Genomic DNA, 26,172 nt, shown 5'->3' on the forward strand with positions numbered 1-26,172 from the left:
CAACACTGCTACACGTTATATCCAGCCTTGCCTCTGGAGTCGAAGCTCAATCGAGGAGACATCCCAATTTCCATTAACCAGCCCTCCAATGAAAATTGATCGTTCGCTTCTTTCTTTTGTGCTCTGAGCACATAATAGAATGATGAAACCCATCGGTCGAAGGGAGAAAATCGATCAATTCTAGTAAAATACAATATTAGCGTTAATGTTTAATTGTTGGTTTTTATCCCCGGTATGGGTGATTTGAGATCTTCAGGGGAATCATCCCAAATAGGCTAGGGTTTTCTTTTCCAATGTTTAATTTGATTTTGATTCTTTTTTGTTATATATTGAAAATTATAAATTGAATTCGTCCTTTATTCAAATGGCCAAGTTTACTCTCGAACTCGAATCGAGTTCAACTCGTTCTTGGACGTGACCGAGCATCGTTGAAAATATCCGCGGCCGAAAATGTCAAAAAGATATACGTAGGGAATCTTCGTGTTATAAAAATATAGACACGTATATGATTTAGACCATACCTTTTAAGATCTAACGTTTGAAATAAAAATAACCATGGTGATTTTTTTTTTCAGTCAACTGTCTTAGAATCTCCAATGTTTATTAAGAGTCATTCGTTCGTGAGAGAATGAAATGTCACGCAAGCTTGCGCGAGAAGGAACTGTCAGGTAAGCTGCCTATTCTATTAAACTTATTCCCTCTTCCATTAAGCCATCTTTGGCTCTCTTCTTCCTCGAACTCCTCTCCCATTAATTCTTTTCGATTCCCGAAAGTTGTTATTCATATACCCCTGTCATTTTTTGTCCCGCCATTAGTTTATGATTTTTTTAGATTTCTTTATTATTCAAATAATTATTTATTAAAAATATAAATATATAATTTATTCTGCACGGGCGATTAGTTATGATGTAATTTGGTCATAGCCAACTAGATAAATGACGGTTTATGGATGCTTTGAGGGAGATTTCTGTAATTTTCCTTATATTTTATAGTCAACAACTGATTTTATAGTTGTCTTGTTTGACCATTTGCTAAAAAAACCGACAGAGAAGACACTCAAGTTCAAGAAATGCTATAGGAAAAACCATAGTTTTGGCGCTCTGCAACGGCTTTTCTATTTTTATCCTTTCTATAATTATTTTTATTTATATTTTCATCATTTACCTTTCATTTTATTTATTTTTTCATCCTTCCGTTTCTTTTTTCATTATTTTTGCTGACATGGAAGCCCCACGCCAGGTCCTCATTTCAAAGAAAAGAAGGGAAAAAAAAAGCATTATATAGCAAACTTTGATCGTAATATATTCTTTATATACAACAAACAAGATATCCATCAGGAGGCCGATGAGGATCTCGCTTTTGAAAATCACCATAACCTAGTACGAGGAGAGCGGAAGTAAGTTGAGAACTGGGGAGAGACAGAGTATAACAGAGAGAGTCGGAAAGAGGAAAGAGAAGAAAGAAGTATCGGAGAAGTAGATCTCTATCAATCGACTCATGTAAATTCCAATCTCCTCGATTGTTTACGTTCGTTTAAGAATAGGACCGTCATTGTTGATCAATCGCTATACTACAGAGGAGGAGAGGAATTATTCACCTTCTGGAGATCATGCATTCAAAAATTAATATGCATCTTTGTACTTCAACAGAATATAGGATATTCCTATGTGAATTATTTATGCCATAAAAAATTCAAAGCAGATTCAACTCTAATTTCCGATTCAAATATCCTTATGAATGGTGAAAGGAGTGACGAACAAAAACGTTGGGGATTTTATTGGAACAACAGCATATAACAGAGATTTCCAGTCCAACATATGGATTTAGAACCAACAGACGCATTCAAATTGACATCAAATCAAGGTTTTATTGGAACAAGACCCCAATTTTAGTGTTTCAGAAGAGAGAGAAAGAGATAATTGCAAGAAGGAGTAATTTGCGGTCATTCTTTGAGGAGAATTGCAAAGGCTGAGACAGCTGCAGATAGGGAACGGACAGGCATGGAGCTGAGGCAGAAAACGCAAAGGGGCCACTGCGGCTGATACTGGAGGAGGAAGCGCAGGGAGCACTCATACCTCTCTGTGTGTTCATCCATTAGTTACGAGAATGAGCAAATCAATCGAGAAAAAAGAATTTTATATTCCATATTTCTTTTTAAATATTAATATTTATTAATTTGCTAATTTTCTCTTGTTCAGATGAGGATGTGGTTTCATATCTCATTATGCGGCATCAAATCTTACTCCATGTCAACCAAGTTAACAGTAAACATAATGGAAAATTACATATAGAAATTTTGCGAAAGGTAAAAGACAAAAACAGAAAAGAAAATAAGAAAAGGATGAAAACAGAAAAGTTCTAAACCTACAGGGCAAAACTATACTTTTCCCAATGCTATTATATGAGGATAATTGGCAGTAGTACCTCGTACGTGTTAAAGTAGCTATAGGTTTACAAATTAATCAATACACCAATCCGTCAGTCCGACAAGGAAGTCATCCGAGCAGCTATCGTGATTTCCCGTTAGTAAAACACATAGTACTCCCTCATACATTGTAGTAGTTTGGCTGCGATGCTTACGGGTTTACATTTCCAGAATACGGAAAGACAACCATATGAAGCTCGATCTACCTTGCCGGGGAGACCAGGGCTAGTGGCTCCGGGGCTACCTCAACCGTCGAATGCCCGTTAAGAACGTTCTGTGGTTTGTCATCAGTTCCCCAGAATGCAGCAGTCTTAATATCGTCCTCGGTCATGAGACCAGAGAATTCCTCATGGTCGTATTTCAAGGTTGCCTTGCCTCCGAATTCACTTGGGAGGTTTTCCACATCGAAGAATGTCCTCATGAGCTCGATGCTGCCTTTGTCCTTTGGGTACACAAACTTCACCTTCTCAGAAGTTTTCGGGTCCATGAAGTACTTGAGGGCCTATTTAAGATGCAAAAGCAATGAAAGTTCATCAACAGAGCGAAACAGTCTATTAGGGATGCAATAAAAGAGCTGCATAGACAGCGCGGTGATATCGACGCTACTTTCATGGAACGAAATGTTCATTTATTTTTTGGGATAGAGATAACCGCTAATGCATGTACACGACCTGCTCACATGAACTGGATAAAGCTAACAGAATCTCCATACTATCCATCTACTACAATTTCTATGATTCGTTAAATAATCATCACAAATAACATGAACTTGAAAGAAAACATTTGATTTTGGAAATAGTTTTTCATTTCCGTTTTCATTTTCCAAGAAAATGTCCTACTTGCCAAATACTATCATGAATTGGATCTAAGACCAAGAACGAGTAAAACAGCCCTAGATGTGAGGTTGAGAACGAACCTTATAGAAAGCCTCGAAGAACCTTGGCGGGTTGTAGAGAAATGCGACCGCAAGCCTCTCCGGGTAGTGACTCTGTAAGATATTGATGATATCGCGGGCAGTTCTGACAGGGATATTAGTGTTCAATGTCCAACCTGTGAAGTCTATCAGCCACGACATCTGCTCCTGACCCTCGCGAAGGTTGAGGATGCTGTTTTCAATAATATAGACCAAATGGCGGATGTTGCCTTCTGGTGATGCCGTGTTCTGTATGTGAAACAACGTATATTAGTTTTGCGTAAATAGTCGTCGAGATGTAAACGAGGAGAAATTTTTCCAGGCAGACCTGCTTTCCTGGCCTCATGATAAGGACTGTCCTCCCAAAACGGTCAAAGAAGTTAGCTCTCGAAACTTTACCGGTCTCCCCTTCATGCGCTACCTCAGGCTGCATAATAAAATCTCAACATCAGTTAGTACATCGTCTGTCTCATTGACAAACAATATCAAGAAAGTACAACTAGTCGCAGGCGGATGCTAATCTACACTGAGCTAACAAACAGGTCACATTCCATATGAATAGATGAAAAGGTTTCGAGGACCTTCATAGGTTTAATATCATCAAAATGCAGTAATCTCCAGTTACCCATTCACTTGGAATATCAAAAAAATTTGATCTAATTTAACTTACCCAACGGATCTCTTCGGGTTTATAAGATGCTCGCCACTTAATCGATTCTTCCAACATCTTTCTCGCTTTGTTGACGTTCCAGTTCCGAGCTACTAAGTATCTCCTCAGGCACGAGTCTGTACAATATTTTAGGCTGCGCCCTGATAATGACCCAAGAGCAGCCCTGAGCTCACTCACCTGATAGCCATAGCAAATCGCTTATTATTAACGCCTCAATTATCGAGAAACTCGGGGAGCCCATGCGTTACTGAGGGAAAATTTACCTTCTCAGCTTTGTGCGAATCATCGTCTTCTACATGATTCTGAGACTGTTTCCTCCGGAAATACATCATGATTGCTGAGCAAATTCAATATGCTGGAAACAACAGCAGATCAAAACAAATTCGTTAGTAACCTCGGATCCAATCAAATGCAATCGATCGCCAAACTGCTCCATACTAAAAATAAAGGAACATCGGACAAATAGTAAGTTCACCTAAGCGCTTTTACTATTCGAAACGAAATATCATCGACCGAAAGAACAGCTTCATAGATGCAGAAATTGAAATAACAACAATGGTCTTGTTCTTATCAAGGAATTGTGTACTCCACGCGCGCGCATATTACAAAAACATAGATGATTGCTTAGGATTGCCAGAAAAATAGAGTGACAATCCCTTATGACTCGCTGGGCAATAAAACCCATTTTGGCATTTTGCTACAAAGTCAACCAAAAGCCCAACTAGCTTCCAAGAATCAGACGAATCTGCAGAATCCCGATGAAAACAGAGCAAAGGTGGCAGAATTTGACCAATCAAGTAGTTGACTCTTTCAAAGTAAAACAACAATCAAGAATTTCACAGGGAAAAAGGTCATATCGGGGTGGAGGGAAGAACACCAAAGAATCTGAAAAAAGATTCCAACTCTGCACAAGAAATTGCAAAGCAGTGAAACAGAGGTTGATCTGATCATGTGATTCAGACTGTCACAGAGATCTTAAGGAGGACGGACCACACCTGCGGGGAGGAAAGATGGGCTTCAGAGGTTGAACTGGGAAGACCAGTGAACGGTGTTTGTTTGATCCTTTAAAACTCCAATCTGGGTCTTCTGAGCTGCAAAGGTTTTTGCCCAGAAAGATAGAAACAGAGAGGGGGGGAGAGAGAGATGGAGAGGAGGATTATTGGAGCTTCCGTTTATATATAGTGTGGGAAATGGAAGACGTTGGACTCCCGCAAGATGGAAGGACTCACTGAAATAAGTGAAGAAAGAGGAAATTGATGAGAAAGAGGAAATTGATGATAAAGACGAAAAAATGGCAGTTAGCAACCACCTATGATTAGTTCAAGCAACTCAAACGTATTTCCTTGAGCAAAGTTTCGAGTTGAAGTTCTATGAATTAAAAAAATCATTGATTAAGAGAGTTTTATATTTTAGTTGATCAATCAGTTAGAATTGAATTATTTAAAACCCGTTGGATTTGGGATACAAGGTACACAAAAAAAAAAAAAAACTCAGCAGGAAGGGAACCTTTCTTAACGCGCATGAATCATACGGGCAATATTTTTCAAATATGACGTATAGTCAAAATTTCACAGTTAAATTATCACATAGCAATCTTATTCATTTCAATTAATTAAGAAAATACAACTTAACCACAATCATGTGGCTCGGTGCACAAATTGAACTCTCGGTCGGTGAACTTTTACCTATAGTTCAAGTTTTGAGATTCGTTAGAAAGCACTCTGAAGTCACCCTGAGGCCAACCTTCGAGTAATAGTTAATCTCAACCTTGACAGACAGTATCTCGTGATTAAAGAAAAAACAAAGATAAAACAGTTCATGAGAAGGGAAACACCTCATATCTTACAGATTCTGAGAAAAAATAAAGATAAAACAGTTCATGAGAAGGGAAAGGCACTATATTGTCTCGCCAAAGAAATATTAAGGACACCCTTAATTGTTTACCCACAAAAGGATACACTTAATTGTCTACTGATACATTAAATCTCTTATTATTTATCCAAAAAAATCTCTAATTAGATGGAAGTCGTAACTATACTGCATAAAGCATTAGGGGCATTAATTCAATTTAAAAATTTATGAAACTCATTTATGTAACGTAATGTAAAAAGAATAAAGTATAAGCAAAAACTAAACCTTCCAAAACTGTAAAGATTTTTTTTTTATTTTTCTTTCATAAACTAAAACTAAAGATTCTGAAAGTTTTTGGATTTTTTAAAATTATTTCTCTAGAAATTCGACAGATAATAGGAGTGATGTATATGAATTTATTACATAAATTCTTTGCTATATATATTTAATATAGTACCTCTAAAATTTACCGTATTAAAAATCTGAGTTCCTTTTAGAAATTATTTGGGTTTCTTCGGGTCATTTCTCGAGGAAGATAGAAAATGCATCTCAATAAACAAATTAAGTAACTATGGTCACTGTTTTGCAATTGGCAGTGGTCCTTGCTCCAAAGTTTGACAGGGGCAAAAGAAAAGATGGAGAACGATAAAAGTTATGAAAGTGTTGGGAAGGGATGTACTCAACCAAACAATAACGCAGCGATTAATCTTCCTCCCCTTCTAGTGTAATCGAGATAGGAACTAATCAAATCAACCAACTAGCAGTAAAGTAAAAGAACACCAATAATTTTACGTGGAAAACCCCGATGTGGGGAAAAACCACGGGACCAACTCCGAATCAACGATCCACTATGAATGAAGGTTATACAATGTCTTTCATCAAGGGTAAACCCTTGGATCACCAAACTCAAGAGAAACACTCTCTTGGATCACCAAATACTAAATTCGTCACCCACACCGGGTGGTTCACAAAATCAGCTGAAACAGCACCTACAGAGCTCGAATAGAAATTCTGACCGTTCAGAAGTTAGCCCCACGTGTTGTGAAGCTGCTGTCAAAATTTCGTCCCAATCGGAGTTCGTTTGATGTCCCGATCGAGGTTTGATCTCCAGCTGCGCACTGCCCCTGTTTATCCGATTTTGCTCTGTTCTTTTGTTGCTGCTTCTGCTGATCTGCTGCTTCTGTCTGCTGCTGCCGCACCTCCACTGATCTGCAGCTGTTCTGCTGCTATTTATTCCTCAGCTAGTTTGCTGAAATATTAACCCTAACAAAAATGGGTTCTTGGGCCTATTAAAGCCCGATAAAAGCCCAATACAATTTGAGCCCAACTTCCTCCAAATTGGAGGGATACCCAACAAACTCCCCCTCCCGACTATTTGGAGGCTTCAAGCATACCGGCTATACTTCGGCAAACATGAAGTTTCTCCCTAGCGAGAGGTTTTGTCATCATATCAGCTCCATTCTCATCGGTGTGCACTTTGTCTAGCTTCACCAGCTTGGACTCCAACACATCTCTAATCCAATGAAGCTTGATATCGATATGCTTCGACCTCGAATGGAAAGTGGGATTCTTGCAAAGATGAATTGCGCTTTGACTATCACAGTGTAGAACATACCTTTCTTGCTTCAAGCTCAACTCCTGCAAAAACTTTTGCAACCACAACATCTCCTTGCAACCTTCGGTCACCGCAATGTATTCGGTTTCCGTTGTAGACAAAGCGATGCACTTTTGAAGCCTTGACTGCCATGAGATAGCTCCCCCTGCAAAAGTCATCAAGTATCCCGAAGTGGATTTCCGGGAATCAATATCTCCTGCCATATCCGCATCCGTATAGCCCACTAACTCCGGCTTACCAGTGCCAAAGTGTAAACACACCTTGGATGTTCCTCTGAGATACCTTAGAATCCACTTAACTGCATTCCAATGCTCTTTCCCCGGATTGGAGAGAAAACGACTAACCACACCAACAGAATGAGCGATATCTGGTCTTGTACAGACCATGGCATACATCAAACTTCCTACAGCTGATGAGTAAGGAACTTTCTTCATCTCTTCTTTCTCCTTCTCACTTGTAGGACATTGCTTCGAGCTAAGTTTGAAATGAGAAGCAAGTGGTGATGAAACTGGTTTAGCATTACCCATGTTGAACCGATCCAAAATCTTCTCGATGTACTTCTCTTGAGAAAGCCAAAGTTTTCCACTTGATCTGTCACGAGAAATATGCATCCCAAGGATCTGCTTTGCCGGTCCCAAATCCTTCATGGCAAAGGACTTGCTGAGCTCTTTCTTCAACTCTGCAATCTTGCTCATATCATGACCGACAAGCAACATATCATCCACATATAACAGTAAAATGATAAAATCACCATCCGAGAATTGTTTCACGAACACACAATGATCTGAAGTTGTCCGTGTGTAGCCATGGCTCAACATGAAAGAGTCAAACTTTTTGTACCACTGCCGAGGTGCTTGCTTAAGCCCATACAAGCTCTTTCTCAGCCTGCACACCAAATGCTCCTTACCTTTAACTCGGAATCCTTCAGGCTGCTCCATATATATTTCTTCCTCCAAGTCACCATGCAGGAAAGCTGTTTTTACATCGAGCTGCTCGATCTCCAAGTTCAGACTAGCTGCCAGTGCGAGAACAACTCGGATCGATGACATCTTGACAACGGGCGAGAAGATCTCCTCGAAGTCAACTCCTTTCTTCTGGTTGAAACCTTTCACTACCAGCCGAGCTTTGTATCGAGGTCGCGAGTTCTCTGTCTTCAACCTGTAGACCCATTTGTTCTTCAATGCTCTCTTACCTTGCGGTAGCTTCACTAGGTCATACGTGTGATTTTCAGACAAGGAGTTCATCTCCTCATTCATCGCCTTCAACCAGTGCTCCTTGTGCTCATGTGCCACAGCTTCATCATAGCACTCAGGTTCTCCCCCGTCAGTCAGTAGCACATACTCATGAGGCGGATATCTTGTAGATGGTCGTCTTATTCTATCAGATTGTCTAGGTAGATCTGCAGGCTCTAACTGTAACCGCGAGCCTGTATCATCCGTAGTCACATCATCATCTACCTGAGGAATCTCACCCCCAGTCGTGGTTTCTTCATACTCACCAGGTACCTCTTCCACTGGATGCTCTACATCAACCGGTACAGGAATAGAGATCTCGTGAGGATTGCCTACTTTGGCCTTCTCTAACTTTTGCAAATCCTCGATTGTCTGGTCCTCAAAGAAGACAACATCCCTACTCCTGATGATCTTCTTGCTATCAGGGTCCCAAAGCCTGTACCCGAACTCTTCATGTGCATAACCCAAGAAGATGCATTGTTTTGCCTTGGCATCAAGTTTTGATCTTTCATCTCGAGGAATGTGAACAGATGCCCTGCACCCGAAGACTCTGAGATGCTTGTATGATACTTTCTTGCCGGTCCACACCTGCAGGGGTACATCTCCATCAAGTGCAACTGACGGTGTAAGATTAATAAGATCAACCGCTGACCTCATTGCCTCGCCCCAGAAAGACTTAGACAGTTTCGCCTGAGAAAGCATACAACGAACTCTCTCAACAATTGTGCGATTCATCCTCTCTGCAAGCCCGTTCTGCTGTGGTGTCTTTGGTACCGTCTTCTCAAGTTTGATACCGTGAGTCCTGCAATAGTTCTCAAAAGGACCCCTATACTCACCACCATTATCAGCTCTTACACATTTCAGCTTCATGCCCGTTTCTCTTTCCACTGCTACATGGAAGTTCTTGAAAATCTCAGTCACCTGATCTTTAGTTCTCATAGGGTAAGCCCAAACCTTCCTGGTGTGATCATCTATAAAGGTCACAAAATAGAGAGCACCACCAAGAGATCTATCCGACATGAAACAAACATCAGTATGCACAAGGTCAAGTATATGATCGCATCTAGAGGGACGACTTCTAACAAAAGAAACTCTCCTCTGCTTACCGGCTAAACAGTGATCACAAGTGCTCAAGTGCATACCTTTAACGGGCAAAGACTGCTTTCTAGCAAGAATTTGAATACCTTTCTCGCTGATATGCCCAAGTCTCCTATGCCATAACTCGATAGGATAATCCTCAGCAACATTAACCTGACCGGAATTGTGTTTGGCACGCAGCCTGTAGAGAGTGTCGGTCTTCTGACCCCGTGCCACAATCAACAAACCCTTGGAGAGCTTCCATCTCCCATTACTAAATTCGTTACTGTAGCCTTCATCATCAAGCTGACCCGTCGAGATTAGGTTAAGGCGAATTTCTGGAACATGCCTCACCTTCTTCAGAAGCAACTTGCAGCCAAGCTCGGTCTCTAGACAGACATCACCAGTACCGACAATCTTGCATGACTGTCCATTCCCATTCTCACATAACCATAGTCCCCGGTAGTGTAAGATGAGAAGAAATCCCGATGAGGAGTGACATGAAACGAGGCACCTGTATCTGCAACCCAGGTAGAGTCCTGACATGTGAAATTCACATAGGCTTCATCACAAATGATGTAGGTCTCTCCATCAGATGCCACTGCTGTAGTGCCTTCTTCTTTCTTGTTCTCACCGTTGCCATTCTGATTTTTCTTCAGAGCTCTACACTCCCTTTTGTAGTGTCCCTCCTTTCCACAGTGATAGCAAGTGACCACTTTCCTCGTCTTCGACTTTGATCTACCCCTCGATTTGCCACGTGAGTTACTATGCTTGGAAGAGAAATTTCTGCTTTGACTTCTCCCCCGTTGTTCAGTAACCAAAGCTTCAGACTGAATGGAAATCCCCGAGCCTTTCCTTCTAGTCTCCTCATTAAATAAACTGTCTGTCACCGTGGCCAACGATAGCTTCCCATTTGGCGCAGAATTGCTTAATGCAACCACGAGTGTGTCCCAATTATCCGGTAGAGTCCCTAAAAGTAGACAAGCCTGCAACTCATCGGGTAATATTATCTCCAGGTTCGTCAACTGGTTAATAATATCCTGGAAATTACTCATGTGCGCAGCCATATCACCTCCATCCTGAAAACGAAGATGAACCAGCTTCTTCACGAGGAATGCCTTATTTTGCGGTGTCTTCCTCGCATAGAGATTTGTCAATTTATCCCACAAAGCTTTTGCATTTGTCTCCTGAGCAACATGATGATAAATACTATTGTCTATCCACTGCCGAATCAAACCAATAGTCTTCCGATTTGTGCGTTCCCAAGCCTTGTCATCCTTATCTTTGGGTTTCGCGGAATCCCCTTCAATGGGATCGTACAAATCCCTGCAAAATAGAAGATCCTCCATCCGAGACTTCCATATAGAGTAGTGGTTGCATTCAACTTGAACATAGATCCTGTAGATTCCTCCATCTCGAAAACACCGAAAAACTCAAATTCTCTAACCCGAGGCTCTGATACCACTTGTTGGGAAGGGATGTACTCAACCAAACAATAACGCAGCGATTAATCTTCCTCCCCTTCTAGTGTAATCGAGATAGGAACTAATCAAATCAACCAACTAGCAGTAAAGTAAAAGAACACCAATAATTTTACGTGGAAAACCCCGATGTGGGGAAAAACCACGGGACCAACTCCGAATCAACGATCCACTATGAATGAAGGTTATACAATGTCTTTCATCAAGGGTAAACCCTTGGATCACCAAACTCAAGAGAAACACTCTCTTGGATCACCCAAATACTAAATTCGTCACCCACACCGGGTGGTTCACAAAATCAGCTGAAACAGCACCTACAGAGCTCGAATAGAAATTCTGACCGTTCAGAAGTTAGCCCCACGTGTTGTGAAGCTGCTGTCAAAATTTCGTCCCAATCGGAGTTCGTTTGATGTCCCGATCGAGGTTTGATCTCCAGCTGCGCGCTGCCCCTGTTTATCCGATTTTGCTCTTGTTCTTTTGTTGCTGCTTCTGCTGATCTGCTGCTTCTGTCTGCTGCTGCCGCACCTCCACTGATCTGCAGCTGTTCTGCTGCTATTTATTCCTCAGCTAGTTTGCTGAAATATTAACCCTAACAAAAATGGGTTCTTGGGCCTATTAAAGCCCGATAAAAGCCTAATACAATTTGAGCCCAACTTCCTCCAAATTGGAGGGATACCCAACAGAAAGGGCCAACACGGAAACACAACCTTCCAAAGACGTCCCGACATTTGATATAATTGTCTGTATCAATATGAACTTAATTTGCTGAATTAATTATCCATAATTTGGTGTGAGCAGAACTCATGGAAGCATTGAATTGTATCAAAGAGGAGCGAGTGAGATGCGCACGTTGCTTCGATTCAATATATTTGAATGATTGATGACTACATGCTACTAAGCACAATCAAATCATATTGAAGCTGTTCAGTTTTAATATTCATGCATCAATAATCTGCCAAATTATTAGAGTAGAAAAAAATCCCGTACCGCTCGAGGAAGATAGAAAATGTATCAATAACATCGTGCTAAAGCCATAAACATCAAGGAATCGAGAATCGGAATTATTGCACATAACCCTTGGCGACCCAAAATCGACCGCTGAAAATCATATTTAGGTCATGTATATAGTACCGGTTGACTACTCGGATTACCGGATGATACGATATAATTTTTCTTTCCCACCCGAAGTTGGCAGTCAAACAAATTGCGTTTCGGGCGCTGTACTTGCAGGACTACTTCACCAAACTTAGAGGCTTGACCAAGAGGAAATATAACAACTATTGGGGACACTTGACATCACTTTCCTAAATGACACCTATTTGATAACACAGTCGGCCCTCAAAGTGGACCATTCTCTTTCTAAATGCAAATTTTTCGAGAAATTTTTCTGTATTTTTATATCGTCCCTTATTACGTAAAAAAAACAAAAATAAAAATAATACAGCATATGGACGAATGTATATATATATATATAATGAAGAATTTTATAAGTTACTCCTTGCCATTTGAGGAACAACTATTTAAGATTATTTCAAAATTTTCAAATGTCCGGTATTGGTACAGAGTAGGTGCTAATTTAATATGGTTTGTCCGGAAAATAACTAAATGATTGAATAAAATATTTCAACCAAAATAAAAATGAATAAGGTGTGTCCCACATTGTGAAATAAAAAAGGTAAGTTACTCCACACATCGTGAACCTTATACTGGCAAATTGTTGGGTCTAGCGGTTAAATTAGTCAATGCCCGTACGAAATATTTTCGTATTCAAAGATAACGAATCGTACTTATACGAAATATTATTTTCCGAGTTAGTCGACTACATGAACAAAATAGTCGACTGTATGCACGTGTTGAGATTTTATTTTCGTACAAACATGAACCATTGTTTTTCGAGTATGAAAATATTTTGTACCCAGTCGACTATACACACATGCAATCCATTGAAATGTACATGCGTTCAACTAAAATAAACATGCAGTCGACTAAAATATACATTCGGAAAACAATGTTTTGTACGGTTATAAAATGTTATTCTCCCAGTACGAAGACATTTTGTACGGGACCTTATTCGCTATGGGTGGATTTAAACGACTCCTCTCTCGTACTTTCCGTGATCCAATTCACGTTTTGCTCGACGCCAGAAAATGCTAGGGAGAAAGTACGGGAAGTGCTCTATTTTTATGAAGCTTTGATGAGTACTTTTTCCTCGCATGCATATACCCGAAAAAAAGGGGAAAATGGAAAACTACTACCAGCCTAACTTAATTTTGTATAAATTGAAGATTCAAGTCAAGGTTTGGAACCCTAATGCGTGTTGACTTGACATTCAGGTAAACAGCATAAATGGTGGGGTGCTGACTAATACATTCATCATCAGATCTCAGATGTACGTCTGTGATCTTTTTCTCCAAGTGTTGACTGACTTTGCTTTTTCATTTTGAGCTGAGTAATGCCATAATTCCAGGTCCTCTAGAAACTGCATCTGGTCTTCTGTTCAGCCAGATATATTTATAAAATAAAATTATTTTATGTTACAATAAATATATATATATATATTTTTTTTTTCAGATGAGAAATGAAGGATTTTAAGGAGAGACTTGTACAACAGACCTCGTGGTTTTATATGAACCACATTTTTTAAGCAAGTATTTTAAGAGATCAATATGTTAGCTCCCTACGTCTATATCAAAAAACAAATCCAGGGAAAAAGACAAATATTCCTTATGATTTGAGGTCTAGACAAATCGCACAATATTTTTTTGTTTAGGACAATTAATCCTACTGTGATTTGTCCCGTTAGACATAGGGGGTTACGACATTAATTTTTTTTCATTTTCAGTCCTCAATTGATTGTCTTTTAATCATTTTGGTCATAAATCTTTTTCTTTTATCATTCATATCCTCAACTTTTTATTTTATTTCATTTTAGTCCTATAAAGAAAAATCGAAAGGGGAGGGGGTCGGAGCCGCTAATTGGCGACCTCGACCCGTCCACCGAGGGTGCCGACAACCACATAGGACGCCGGCGCCCTCAGTGGAGGGGTCGGGATCGCCGATTGACTGCCTTAACCCCGAATCAACCGGGGACTTTGACTTGGGGTCCTTGGTCGATTCGGGGTCGGGGCCACCAATCGACGATCCCGACCCCTCCACCGAGGTCGCCAGCGTCCTCTGTGGATGCCGGCGCCCTAGGTGGAGGGTTTGGGGTCGCCGATTGGCGGCCCCGACCCCCTCCCCCTTCGATTTTTCTTTATAGAACTAAAATGAAACAAAATGGAAAGTTGAGGATAGGAATGATAAAAGAAAAAGATTTAGGACCAAAATAATTAAAATGCTAAAGATTGAGAATTGAAAATGAAATAAAATTAACGTCGTAACCCCTATGTCTAACGGAGCAAACCACATAAGGGTTAATTGTTCTAAATAAAAGAACATGTTGAGATTTGTCCCGACCTTAAACCACAAAGGGGCTTTTGTCATTTTCTCAAAAATCTATACTATATATAACTTGGCGTTACTCAACTTGGAAGCAATGTGACTCTCCCTTTTTACACATATCTCTCCTTTTAATTAATATTTTTCGTAATACAAATTAGAAATATAATAAATTAATAGCTTGTAGCAAGTTTATTTCATTATTTGAGGAAACTATATGGATTCTCAAGAAATGGAAATTTGAAAAGTAAATTCATTTAATTAAGTCTATCTATATATTAATAAGTGACGTGAATTGGAAATCAATCACGAGTAAATGGATTGTTTTTTGAAGTTCCTCATTGCTCGAATTGGAGGCTTTTGAAAACTCCTCATTTCTCAAATGAGAGAGTCAGATGAGAGTACTTTTAAATTATATATATATTAAGGCTGTTGATTAGGTAAAATAATTATGGTGGTTGATTATATCTAAATGTTGAATTTCGATTGTAAAATCACGTTCGTACACATATTTGCGTAACAAGATTCCCTACCCATCCTTTTTAATTTTATGTATTTCCAGCCACAAAAAAATTTGTGGCTGCTCATTTATAACACGAGGATATGTCGATCTGTCTCAATTAGTATTATTTTTATATCGAACCGGCTAGTTTAATAAAATATTTTTAGAATTTTTAGAATGAAAGATCAAAACCCAATTAATAAAACATTAAAAGAGAAAAACCCAAAATCACTCATTGCAATCTTATCAGAAACCAAATCAATATTAAACAATTAAAAAATTGACCAAAAAAATGCATTAGAAGGAGACTTGTACCCACGGAAGTATATGCAAAATTTTCCCACAAGCAAAAAAAATTCATATTATTTATTATTTCCATCTTTCGACCAATATATCATTAACTTATAGAAAGATAGTAGATAATAAACTCTAATAAAACATATCTCATTAACATATAGGAAGAAAGAAAATAAATGATAGTCATTATTTTTAAGAGGAAGCACATGGGCCAGTTTATATTATTTTTAGATCGAATCAGCTAATTTAATAAAATTAAATTAAATTTCATGATTTTTAGAATAAAAAATCAAAACTCAATTAATAAAACTTTAAAAGAGAAAATCCCAAAATCACGCATTGCAATCGTATCAGAAAACCAAGTCAACATTAAACAATTAAAAAGAATGACAAAAAACTGCATTAAAAGGAGACTTGTACCTATGAAAGTATATGCAAATTGTTCTTGCATAGCAAATGTAATTCAGAACAAATTTTTGGGATGTGAAATATTCTAGTGGTAATTGTATTTTCCCCACATATATTTAAGCCAAAAATTTCATATAATCTATTATTGTCATCTTTCGTCCAATATATCATTAACTTATAAAAACATAATAGATAATAAGCTCTAAGAAAACATATATCATTAACTTATAGAACGAAAGAAAGAAAAGAATAGTCATTATTTTTACAAGGGAGATCCATGAGCTAGTTTACATTATTTTTAGATCGAACCAGCTAGTTCAATAAAATAAAATTTTGAAGAATTTTATGATTTTTAAAATAAAAAAAAAATCAAAACCCAATTTTTTTTGGATAAATGGTGTAACTTCATTGATAACAAAGTGAATTTACATCAGAAACCAGTACCATTTTACTCTATAAAGAGCAAAATCAGAAAATACCCAAGAGCTACTCCCAAATCAACTAAGTGCAGTATCAAATTGGTGAAACATATGCCTCGCAATGAGAGAGTGTACAATTTTGCAAGAGAATCGAGGAAGAACAGACAACTTTGCTTTCACATCCGAGAAGATCCTTCGTATTATAATTGTTGGAGACGAGACTTGATTCTGGTAGAGCCTGGCGTTCCTCTCCCTCCAGATGCAGTAAATGTAGTGAGTCCAGAGAAGTTTAAGACAAATAACATCCAGCTTCTTTCCACGGAGAGAGGAGACCCAGCAAAGTTCCGTATTCCAGTCGACATTGTGCTTGTTCAATCCAACACGGTCTAATAAACTTCTCCAAATCCCTTGGGTGATAGGACATTCAAAAAAGAGGTGATTTCGGGTCTCCAATTCCAAACTACAAAATTCGCATTCGGGTGCAGTAATCGAGATTCTCCAAATCATAAGCCTATCTTTTGTACTCAATCCATTATGAATACAAAGCCAGCTAATGAAAGAGGATCGAGGGAACTGCCCCTCAAACCAGATTGCGTTACTCCATTCCATCTTCTGGCTTCTGGGACTTAAGCATTTCCACGCACTAGTAACAGAAAATGTCTTGGATTTGTGAGCCGTCCATGTGACCCTATCACGATCAGAGAGTCGAATTGCATTTGCAAGATCACGGAGCAGGCCAGCTTGCAGATCCGAGCTTCTAGGCCAATGCCAGCATCCATCAACCAGAATCGAACTAACTGTTGCGTCAAAACCCAATTAATAAAACATTAAAAGAGAAAATTTCAAAATCACACATTGCAATAGTATCAAAAAAATCAAATCAACATTAAAAAAAATAAATAAAAAATAAATAAAAAATAAAAAGATGATTAAAAAACTGCATTAGAAGTGAAATAATATGAAGTGAAATAATACACTCGACTGTGGGCTTTAGGCCCAAATGAAGAAAAATTCAAGGTATATATAACATCCAGTTCAGTTTAATTATTTTTCCATTTTTCATTCTAAAAATCGAAAATCACACACATCCAGAAATAACAAAGCTAGATAAAGGGGAACGGAACTACCACTGACGATGAATGAACCTGAGATCTCATGGTTATGATTCTTATGAAGAACTTGTGCTACCGTACGAAACAAGGAAAAGTGCTCCCCTTCCCTCCCTTTCCCTCTTTTTTTGCAAGTCAAACATAGAGTAAAAGTCTGGGGAGAGAGATTTTTTTTTTGAAGTTTAAAAACACATCATAATATGATGACTTTTTTTTTCGGTGGATCATATAATATGATGGCTTTTTAGTTCTAAAAGAATTTTAAAAAAATTTCCCCATTGGTATGTTGAAAGTACAACTATCCACAAACTAATTGATTGTTATTAAAATAAGACTAATGATAATTATAATAGGGAGAAGCATAATAGATGTTATATATCGAGTATAACATCTTAGCATTTGTTGTTTAATGAGAGATCTATTAAACCGGAACTTTGCTTTCACAACTTGATGAATAATGGAATCTGGATTTATTTAACATCATCATGATCTTTTCTAATGTATGTATTTATATGTATATATATATATACACATTTGGGTGAAAATATATGTATATTGGGACGCAATATGTACATGTGCCCGTATCAAAATACAGTACTACAGAGAATTATCACATCAAATAAAGCACATATGAACAAAATAAAAAAAATATTTTCATATTATTATATTGTGCATAATATACTCAGCAAAGTCAAAACTCGCATTCAAACTAATACCTAGCATCTATAATAAGAAATTAATACCAATCATAACATCCTATAAAATAAGCATAAGAATCTCAGAAAAGAACAATCATTTCTCCCTATTATACTTCTAATTATTGTCCTGTTCGAGCAACAAACTATAGATGCGTATATGGACAGTTGAACTTTCAACCTATGGGGAAAAATCTTATAAATTTTCATTAGAGATAAAAAGGGCATGTGTTTATACTTTCAAAAGTGAAATCTCACTCTCCAAACTTCTGAAAGTAATCTCACTTTTCGGATTAACATGATTGAGAATGTTATTTTTCAGATGATTATGATTAACAGTCAAAATATGCGCTAGTACAATACCCAAACTACCCTTATTGTTCTTAATTTTTTTAAGAGTAAATAGACAATTTCGTCCCTGACTTATTTTTTGTATCAATTTAGTCTCCGACTTTTCACTTTTACATCAATTTCATCCATGACTTTGCATGGTTACATCAATTTAGTCCCTAACTTTTTTGTTACATCAAAGTGGTTCTCGAATTTGCACGGTTACATCAATTTAATCCCTAACTTTTCGCAGTTACATTAGTTAGTGCTACAGTTGCATCAATTTGGTCCTTCTGTGGGAAGGTTGCATCGATCAGGTCGCAATGCGACATCAATTTGGTCTCCTATCACATCAATTTGGTCCCTGTCATTAAGTATTAATGTTTGACGGTGTTAAATGGTGCAAATTGTTTAATCAATTTGGTCTTTGTACTAAATCAAATAGGTCCCTGACTTTTTTTTAATCCATATGTCTCTGTTTACTCTTCTTCTTCCTCCGCTCCTTCTCATTCTTCTTCTTCGGCACAAATCTCACCTGTTGCGGCCCGGCCATTCCCGAGGCTGATGACTGCCTTCAATCTAACTGATTTTTGGGGCGGTGGGAGACGGGGTGACCCTCAACTCCGGAAGCTGAGGTGTAGCTCATTAGGTTCTAGAGAGAAAAAGCTTGATGGCTCGTTAATGGCATATCATCGTAGCTATGTTATTTGACCAAAATTGTTATATAATTTCATTACTTAGATCAGTAGGATGCTATAGGATCTTATAGAACCAAATTTGGTTGAGTCGTTTGAAAAATATCGCATTCTAAAGTCGGCTGCGGACATGATGAACAGAGGATTTGAGCTAGTTTTTTCGACATGTTTTCACCATATTTTTCACTTTCGTTTGATTCTAAACTGTAGCTTGTTGTTTGAGGTTTCCACAGACACCTAGAATACAGAAATCCGAGTCCTGTGGAGATAGAAACGCTCTCCCGAAGTTGGCCCAATAGTCTGTCTGGTGCTGTTCGTGCTTGTGACCTCCAACAACTTCGGGAGGGTCGATTGACACGCTCTGATCTTTGTCGATGTCTTCCATTGCGATTTCGACCCTCAATCCATCCAATTTCGATTGCTCTCTCCTTTAATTATTTGATTCCCAGTAAAAATCCATGAATTTCCGTTCTGGGTCCTCTCAACATCCTTGAGAATTCCATCTACTGGGAGGCCTCCTTCTACAGCATCCTTGTCGGGGATGAGGGCGGCCTCGATGGGGGTTAAGGGTGGTCGAAGCAAGGGCAAGGTCGGGGCGAATCTCGCTGGGTTGAAGGAGATGATGGGTCTGGGGACGATGAACAGTAGAGAGGGAGGAAGAAGACGATGAATAGTGAACATGGAGGAAAGAGAGGGATTGAATTAATGTAACGAACATCATTTAATTTTGGGGTTACATCAATTTGCCCAATCGTTATATCAATTCAGTCCATGAACAAATTAACAGAGCAGTAACGTCGCCTATCCCTTAATCACTGGGACTAGATTGATGTAATCAAGGATCGATCTGATGTAACGCCAAAACTCAGGGACTAGTATTGCGAAAGTCAGGGACTAAATTGATGTAACCGTGCAAAGTCAGGGACTAAATTGTTGTAACCGTGCAAAGTCAGGGACGAAATTGATGCAAAAAATAAGTCATTGATGAAATTGATGCTAAAGTGCAAAGTCGGGAACGAAATTGATGCAAAAAATAAGTCAGGGACGAAATTAATACAACTTACGAAAGTCATGGATGAAATTGCCTATTTACTCTTTTTTTTAAACACGAGAATATCACAATTTTAATATATATATATATATATATATATCATATAATATGCTATTAGTTGCACGAATTAAATTTAATATGTAAAAAAGTATTAGCTTGCAAAGATAGTAAAATGGATTACTTTTTTTTTTTTCTCAACAATGTTATATTTCTACAGTAATCGCTTTCAGTTACAAAGATACGAGTGTACGATTGGAGGTTCTTGACATTTTAAGGATTCTTAAAATTCTCCAAAATGTCACCAATTATAACCAGTAGTTGTTAACCTTATATCATTATTCAATTATTTGAGCATGATATCTCTTTTCTTTCGGTTACAAGGGATGTCTTTGAATTTAATACAATAAAATAAAAATCCTAATAACTAATAAATGGGCACGAGATAGTCCTAATAAGTATCGACTCTGCAACCGGTTGGTTGTCAAGTGAGTATATGCACCACTACGCTACGCTATATCTCTTTTTTTTCCTTGCCAAAAAAGAGCTCCTACAATGCTTAGTCATCTTTTTGTGTATCAATTTATTTATATTTTTAAATGCAAATCATGTGAAACAAAATGAATAAATGGTCAAAATTGTTTCTCAATTTTGTAATAGCTTGCCATCAACTGATATACCTGTATCATCTTCTTCATTTTCATTTTTTGGTAGATATAAATCTTATCTTGTTCATTTTCTACTTTTCAATCTTCAATCTGTGTATACTTCTCGTTATATCTGGTAATTGGTCATTGATCAATTTTATTAATGAAGTTTGATTGAGCTACTATGAAAGTATTCGTAATGGATATGATTTTTGTTGGAGATGTCTCGCATTAAGTCCAAAGACCCGAAAAAAAAATGAAGAATCGACTCAAGAAAAGGAAGGATTCGGCAACTAATGCCATGACAAAAATGCTAGATGTGCCATGGCACTATGTACAGAGCGCACAACTAGCAAAAGTGCCATGGCACATGCCGTGATTTGCTATGGCTATGGCAAAGCTGGCTGAGAGCAAGAACTCTCGCGATTTGGTTTCTGTTTTGGTCTGATTTTTTTGCAATTCAAAATCTATTCAAATGAGAAATCTTCCTAGGTGGTTTTAGGGATATTTTGGATATATTCTAGAGAATATTTGGGTCTTGTTCTATATAAAGGGAGTGAGTCATGTACGTACTCGATACGACAAAGTTGCAAGGGACAGTCGCAACAGTGTTGGCTGAGATCTTTCGGGAATTCTTTTGGGTTTATTCCTCTATAACTCTAGGGTTTTAGAGTAAGAAAGGTAAGAGAATTGAGAGGTTGGGAAGATTATTCTCGATGAGGTTTGGGGGACTTGGGAAACATGAGCGATATCTTGATTGTAATCTCCGGTTTTTCAATCTAGTGAATACTCATACCCTACCTGTGGATGTTTACCTTGATTTGAGATTTTTACCACGTATATTCGGTGTCGATTATCTTGCGATTTATCATTATTCTAGTCTTGTTTGAACGTCTTTGAAACGACAATTTTAAAATTTAGGAATACCCACCGTGTAATATCAGGGTCAAGCTTTGGATATTCAACTTGGGCCATTAAATTTAAGTACTTACAGCTGTTCATTTTTATTTTCCACATTATATTTTCAGATTGAGTAATAGTTAAGTAGTTTTCTCAGTTTTATTTGGCTATATATTTTATAAGTTAAAGGGAGTGAACTTTTTTACTAGTATACTAAACGTTTTCCTTATTCTATAATTACTAGTGATCATACCACCAAGGTGGTGGACTAGCAAGTAGTTACAAGCTCACTCCCATGCAATTTGGTACCATCAAGTTGCAAATGCACAATTATCCTGACAAATATTTGCTAAAAAATTGTTTTGATTGTGAAGGATTAATTGCAATCATGCACAGACAGGGGGCTGAACCAATTGTTTATTTCATCTGACATGTTCGTGACTGAATACGATAGTTTGAATATTGTGTTGCGGGGATGGCAAAGTCACGATTATTGCTCTCAATCTTCTTACTAATCAAAAACACAATTCCTTAGATTAATGATAAAGCATTGATATTTCAGGTGGCACAATGATGACAAAAAAGAAAGAAAAAAATTCCACACCATGCTAAAAGCTTACAACCAACATATACAATGGGGGGAAAAAAAAAGGCTTGTCATTCATGCAGACTGATTAAATTGATGATAACTATGATGCACGGATCTACTTGCAAACCAAGCTATCAGTGTACAAATTTTACATACAACAAATGGATTCGAAGCTTTTCAAAGGTACTTCACAGGGCAACCGATGCCTGAGGAAGCATTAGTTGTAGTCAAAGGCCGAGATCACCTCGTTTTCTTTGGAAAAATATTAACTTGGGAGGAAAGTTAGTACTTGAGAACATATTTTAACATGCTAAGAGGTATGTTAGATATGAGAACGTCTTGTATGTAACGGAAGTATCACGTGACAATGTCACCTAATAAGAATTTGCCATTTTGATTTTTGATAAACAAAAATAAAAAAAATCTATTGTTGACAAAAATAATATATTATTGCCAAAAATAATATTTTCTATGTGTCTTGTAATATAATCTTACGTGGTGTCTCCGTTACATACAAGACCTTCTCGTTTGACACATAACAGGAATGGCCTTTTTCTTTTGGGTAAGGATAACAGCAATGACTGTTTTTTCGGTAGAGATAACAGCAATGACTTTAATTGTTGGAAAGTACCAGATAATAGTTCTAGATGGAAATTGGCATAATATTGGACATTTGAGTAAATTAAGTGTGAATCATGCTAATTATAATGCTAAATCAATAACTTGATTGACTGGTTGCCTCATTTCATATTGCTTTCCTTAGACGACATCCATTATGTTCAGCGTGAAAGCAATTCCAAGGGCCTCATTTTTCAAACCACAAAACCCGATTCCCATGTTCTCTTCTTTTTTCTTTTTTCTTTTTTCTTTTTTCCGACCCGGGGGTCCGAGCTTTACTTGATTAATCCCCAGGCTCCATGAACCCCCAGCGGCACACGAAACGGATAATCACGCCAAAAGTGCTTCCATGGCCTCAAGGAATTTCGGGTCTCGGATCTGGTGGATACACAAGCTCCTCTTTAACCTCTACGTCAAACCTTATGGGGTTCCCTTCCAAAATTTTCAATTTGTAAACTTTGTAACTTCCACATAATTTTTTAGCAGAATCTAACAAAGTAACTAGTTAATTCCCGCGCGTTGCATGGTAATTTTTCATCTTTTTTCATAAAAATAGATAATCAACGCATATGACTTACAAATGTATATAAATAAAAAGGCATCCACATAATTAAAACCATGATTACAATAAATAAACACGTACTCTAAACATATAAAGCGAACCATATGCTTATAGAGAAACCGTAATCTTGTAATATATACAAGTGCTTAAGAAAGAAGCATAGCGACTAGAAAGGCAACGGATAAAATGAACTTTGTAAGGTACTTATAGAGAATTTCGCACATTAAACTTGAAGCTTATCACGTATTTTGATGAGTTCTTTCCGATTATTGAGGAAACTTTTAAATTTTCGAAAACAATTTATTATATATTACTGCATGCAAATAAGCTAGACAAATTTTTAAAATTCGTTGAATATAATACCAATAAAATAATGTATAAGTTCATTTAACTAAAAGGGAAAGGTCAATTCACATGGAACTAAGGGTTATCAAATGAAATGATTTGAGTAATCGATGATATCACTGAGACTTATCAAATGGAGCTCCCACGATTCTACTCTTCTGCTTTTATATATACTAGGGTATTCCCGCGAGATGCTGTGGGTCAAAATTTTTTTTCGAGAACTGTTAATTTGTTGTATATTTTGTGTAATAGTTAATAGATAATATAATTGAAATAAATGATAAAGCTACTTGTGCGTAAATTATAAGCACTTGATTGATAATAAATGCTCCAAATTTTTCAAAAGATTGCACTAATTAATAGTTCATATGATAGAAAAGTTAACATTTCTTTTCAATCTTAATTTGAACTGTTAATATTTTTAATTACAATATATGATTGCAATATAATAGGCCTTAAGTGGTCCGCTAATTTTAGGTGAACGAACTTTCTTGCAATAGGTTTGATATTTATTTAAAGCATATCGTGGCCCAAGCCGAGTTAATACCCAAACAAGAATTAGTCAATCAATGTTAGTCTAACATTGTATTTCACGATAAAAATAAGGACATTTTTGTCGTCACAAATTTAAAAAAACTACTTAAATTGCTGAGTTTAAAATAGACTGAGTCGGTGCTTGTAATCCTTAGGTAAGAAATCGGGTGTGAGTCTTGTGATTGGAGAAACTTATCAATCAAGAAAGGTTCATCTCTTTAGTAGGTTGAACTTGCTCAAATTTAGATTAATCGGACCTAGAGAATTTTCAAATATCAATGATATACACGAAAAACTCACAAATAAAAAGTGATTATTTAAAATGTCAATGAATTAAAATAGGATTTTATCAATGTAGATTGGTTTTAGATGAGTTGGAGCTTGTTATTCTTAGGTGAAGCATCATGTGAGTCTTGTGAATGGAAAAAATTCATGATCGGGAGAGGTTTATCCCTTAGTGAGTCGAGCTCACTCGAATCTAGGTTAATCAGACCTAGTGGACTTTCGAATATCAAGTAGTACACGCCGGGAAAATATATTTATATACTTAAAATTAATAAATATTAATATATAAAAATATAAAATGAAAGTAAAAGAAAAAATTTTAATCTATTTATAAAAAATAGAAAATACCTATCCATGTTTCTTGTACATTTGTGAAAAATAATAATAAAAAAGCCATAAATCAAGAAAATGACACATGGCCTCTACAAACTAGAGTTTTAATTATACTAGTATAAAAACCCGCGCTTTGTCGTGGTTTTCAAGCTTATGTTCGCCATGATGAATATTTATATTTAACTAAAATATTCAAGAATTTGTTGATTTGATTATTGAATAATTACTAGATAACACAATTATTTTCCTTTTATATTTATACTAATAAAAAAATTAGTCTTCAAATTTTTTTAATTTTCTATTTTCATCATAAACCATTCTTAGAACTGAATATCATTCTCAATCTTTTCTTAATTGTTCACTTTTAGCCCTCTATCATTTTTCTTTTCTCCAATATATATATATATATATATATATATATATACACACACTTGAAAAAAAACACTTTTAGTCATATATGAAAGTGCAAATGAATAGAGTCGGTCAAATTGCTAGCTTTTGCATCAATTAATTTCTAAGTTCTTCCCATTTTTCTATAATTCCATAATTACTATATATGCATAAAATAAGAAATAAAAGTAATTTGGGAGTTTTTACTTGATGATTTATTAGCTCTAAACCATGGATTCATTGGGACATTTTTATTGATTGGGATATTTTTATTGCATGAAAGGATAATTTTTCTTAAAACTTACTTTATTAAATTTTCCCAAAAAAATATTTCTATGCTTAATATAGAAAGAGAAGACAAATGAAAAATAAGCAAGAATTCTGTAAAGGTGAAAGAGTATTATAAAATAAAACAAATCAAATAGAAAATAGGTCATTCTTTTCTTATTACTTGTAGGTCTATAATTTAGTACTAACTTAATAGTTACCTAACAGGGCTACTCATATAAATAAATTATATCTAAAGATATCTATCTTTTTTAATATATAAACTATAATAAAAAATTGATTTGAGTCTATCTAATTAAAACCTCACTCTTGAGAGTAGACTTGCGTTTGCTACTCTCTTTTATAGAGCCTTTTAGAACTCTACTTTAGCTTATAGAGAAGATAAGATAGATAGATAGATAGATAGATTCGATGATCGGATATTGTATTAGGTTTGCACTAACCTTCATTAGTCGAGTCTTTAATTCCAAAAACGC

The 26,172-nt window shown here is 36.8% G+C and overlaps 1 protein-coding gene across 2 annotated transcripts; it reads right to left on the reverse strand.

The window, feature by feature from the left end:
- Window positions 1-2,247: 2,247 nt before the first annotated feature.
- LOC116209929 (CRAL-TRIO domain-containing protein C23B6.04c-like) lies at window positions 2,248-5,208 on the reverse strand. Of its 2 annotated transcripts, none has more exons than XM_031543687.1 (6): window positions 5,004-5,208; window positions 4,272-4,363; window positions 4,009-4,185; window positions 3,667-3,765; window positions 3,342-3,587; window positions 2,248-2,927 (listed from the first exon to the last, which is right to left on the reverse strand). In XM_031543687.1, the coding sequence occupies exons 2-6, from the start codon at window positions 4,338-4,340 to the stop codon at window positions 2,628-2,630; spliced, it is 891 nt and encodes a 296-aa protein (XP_031399547.1). In that variant the 5' UTR covers window positions 4,341-4,363; window positions 5,004-5,208; the 3' UTR covers window positions 2,248-2,627. The 2 variants fall into 2 exon arrangements, with proteins under 2 accessions (XP_031399547.1, XP_031399548.1); XM_031543688.1 differs by lacking the exon at window positions 5,004-5,208 and adding an exon at window positions 4,484-4,975.
- Between the last annotated feature and the right edge of the window lie 20,964 nt (window positions 5,209-26,172).

Source organism: Punica granatum, chromosome 6 (genome assembly GCF_007655135.1).
Source record: "Punica granatum isolate Tunisia-2019 chromosome 6, ASM765513v2, whole genome shotgun sequence".
In the NCBI taxonomy this organism is placed as follows: domain Eukaryota; kingdom Viridiplantae; phylum Streptophyta; class Magnoliopsida; order Myrtales; family Lythraceae; genus Punica; species Punica granatum.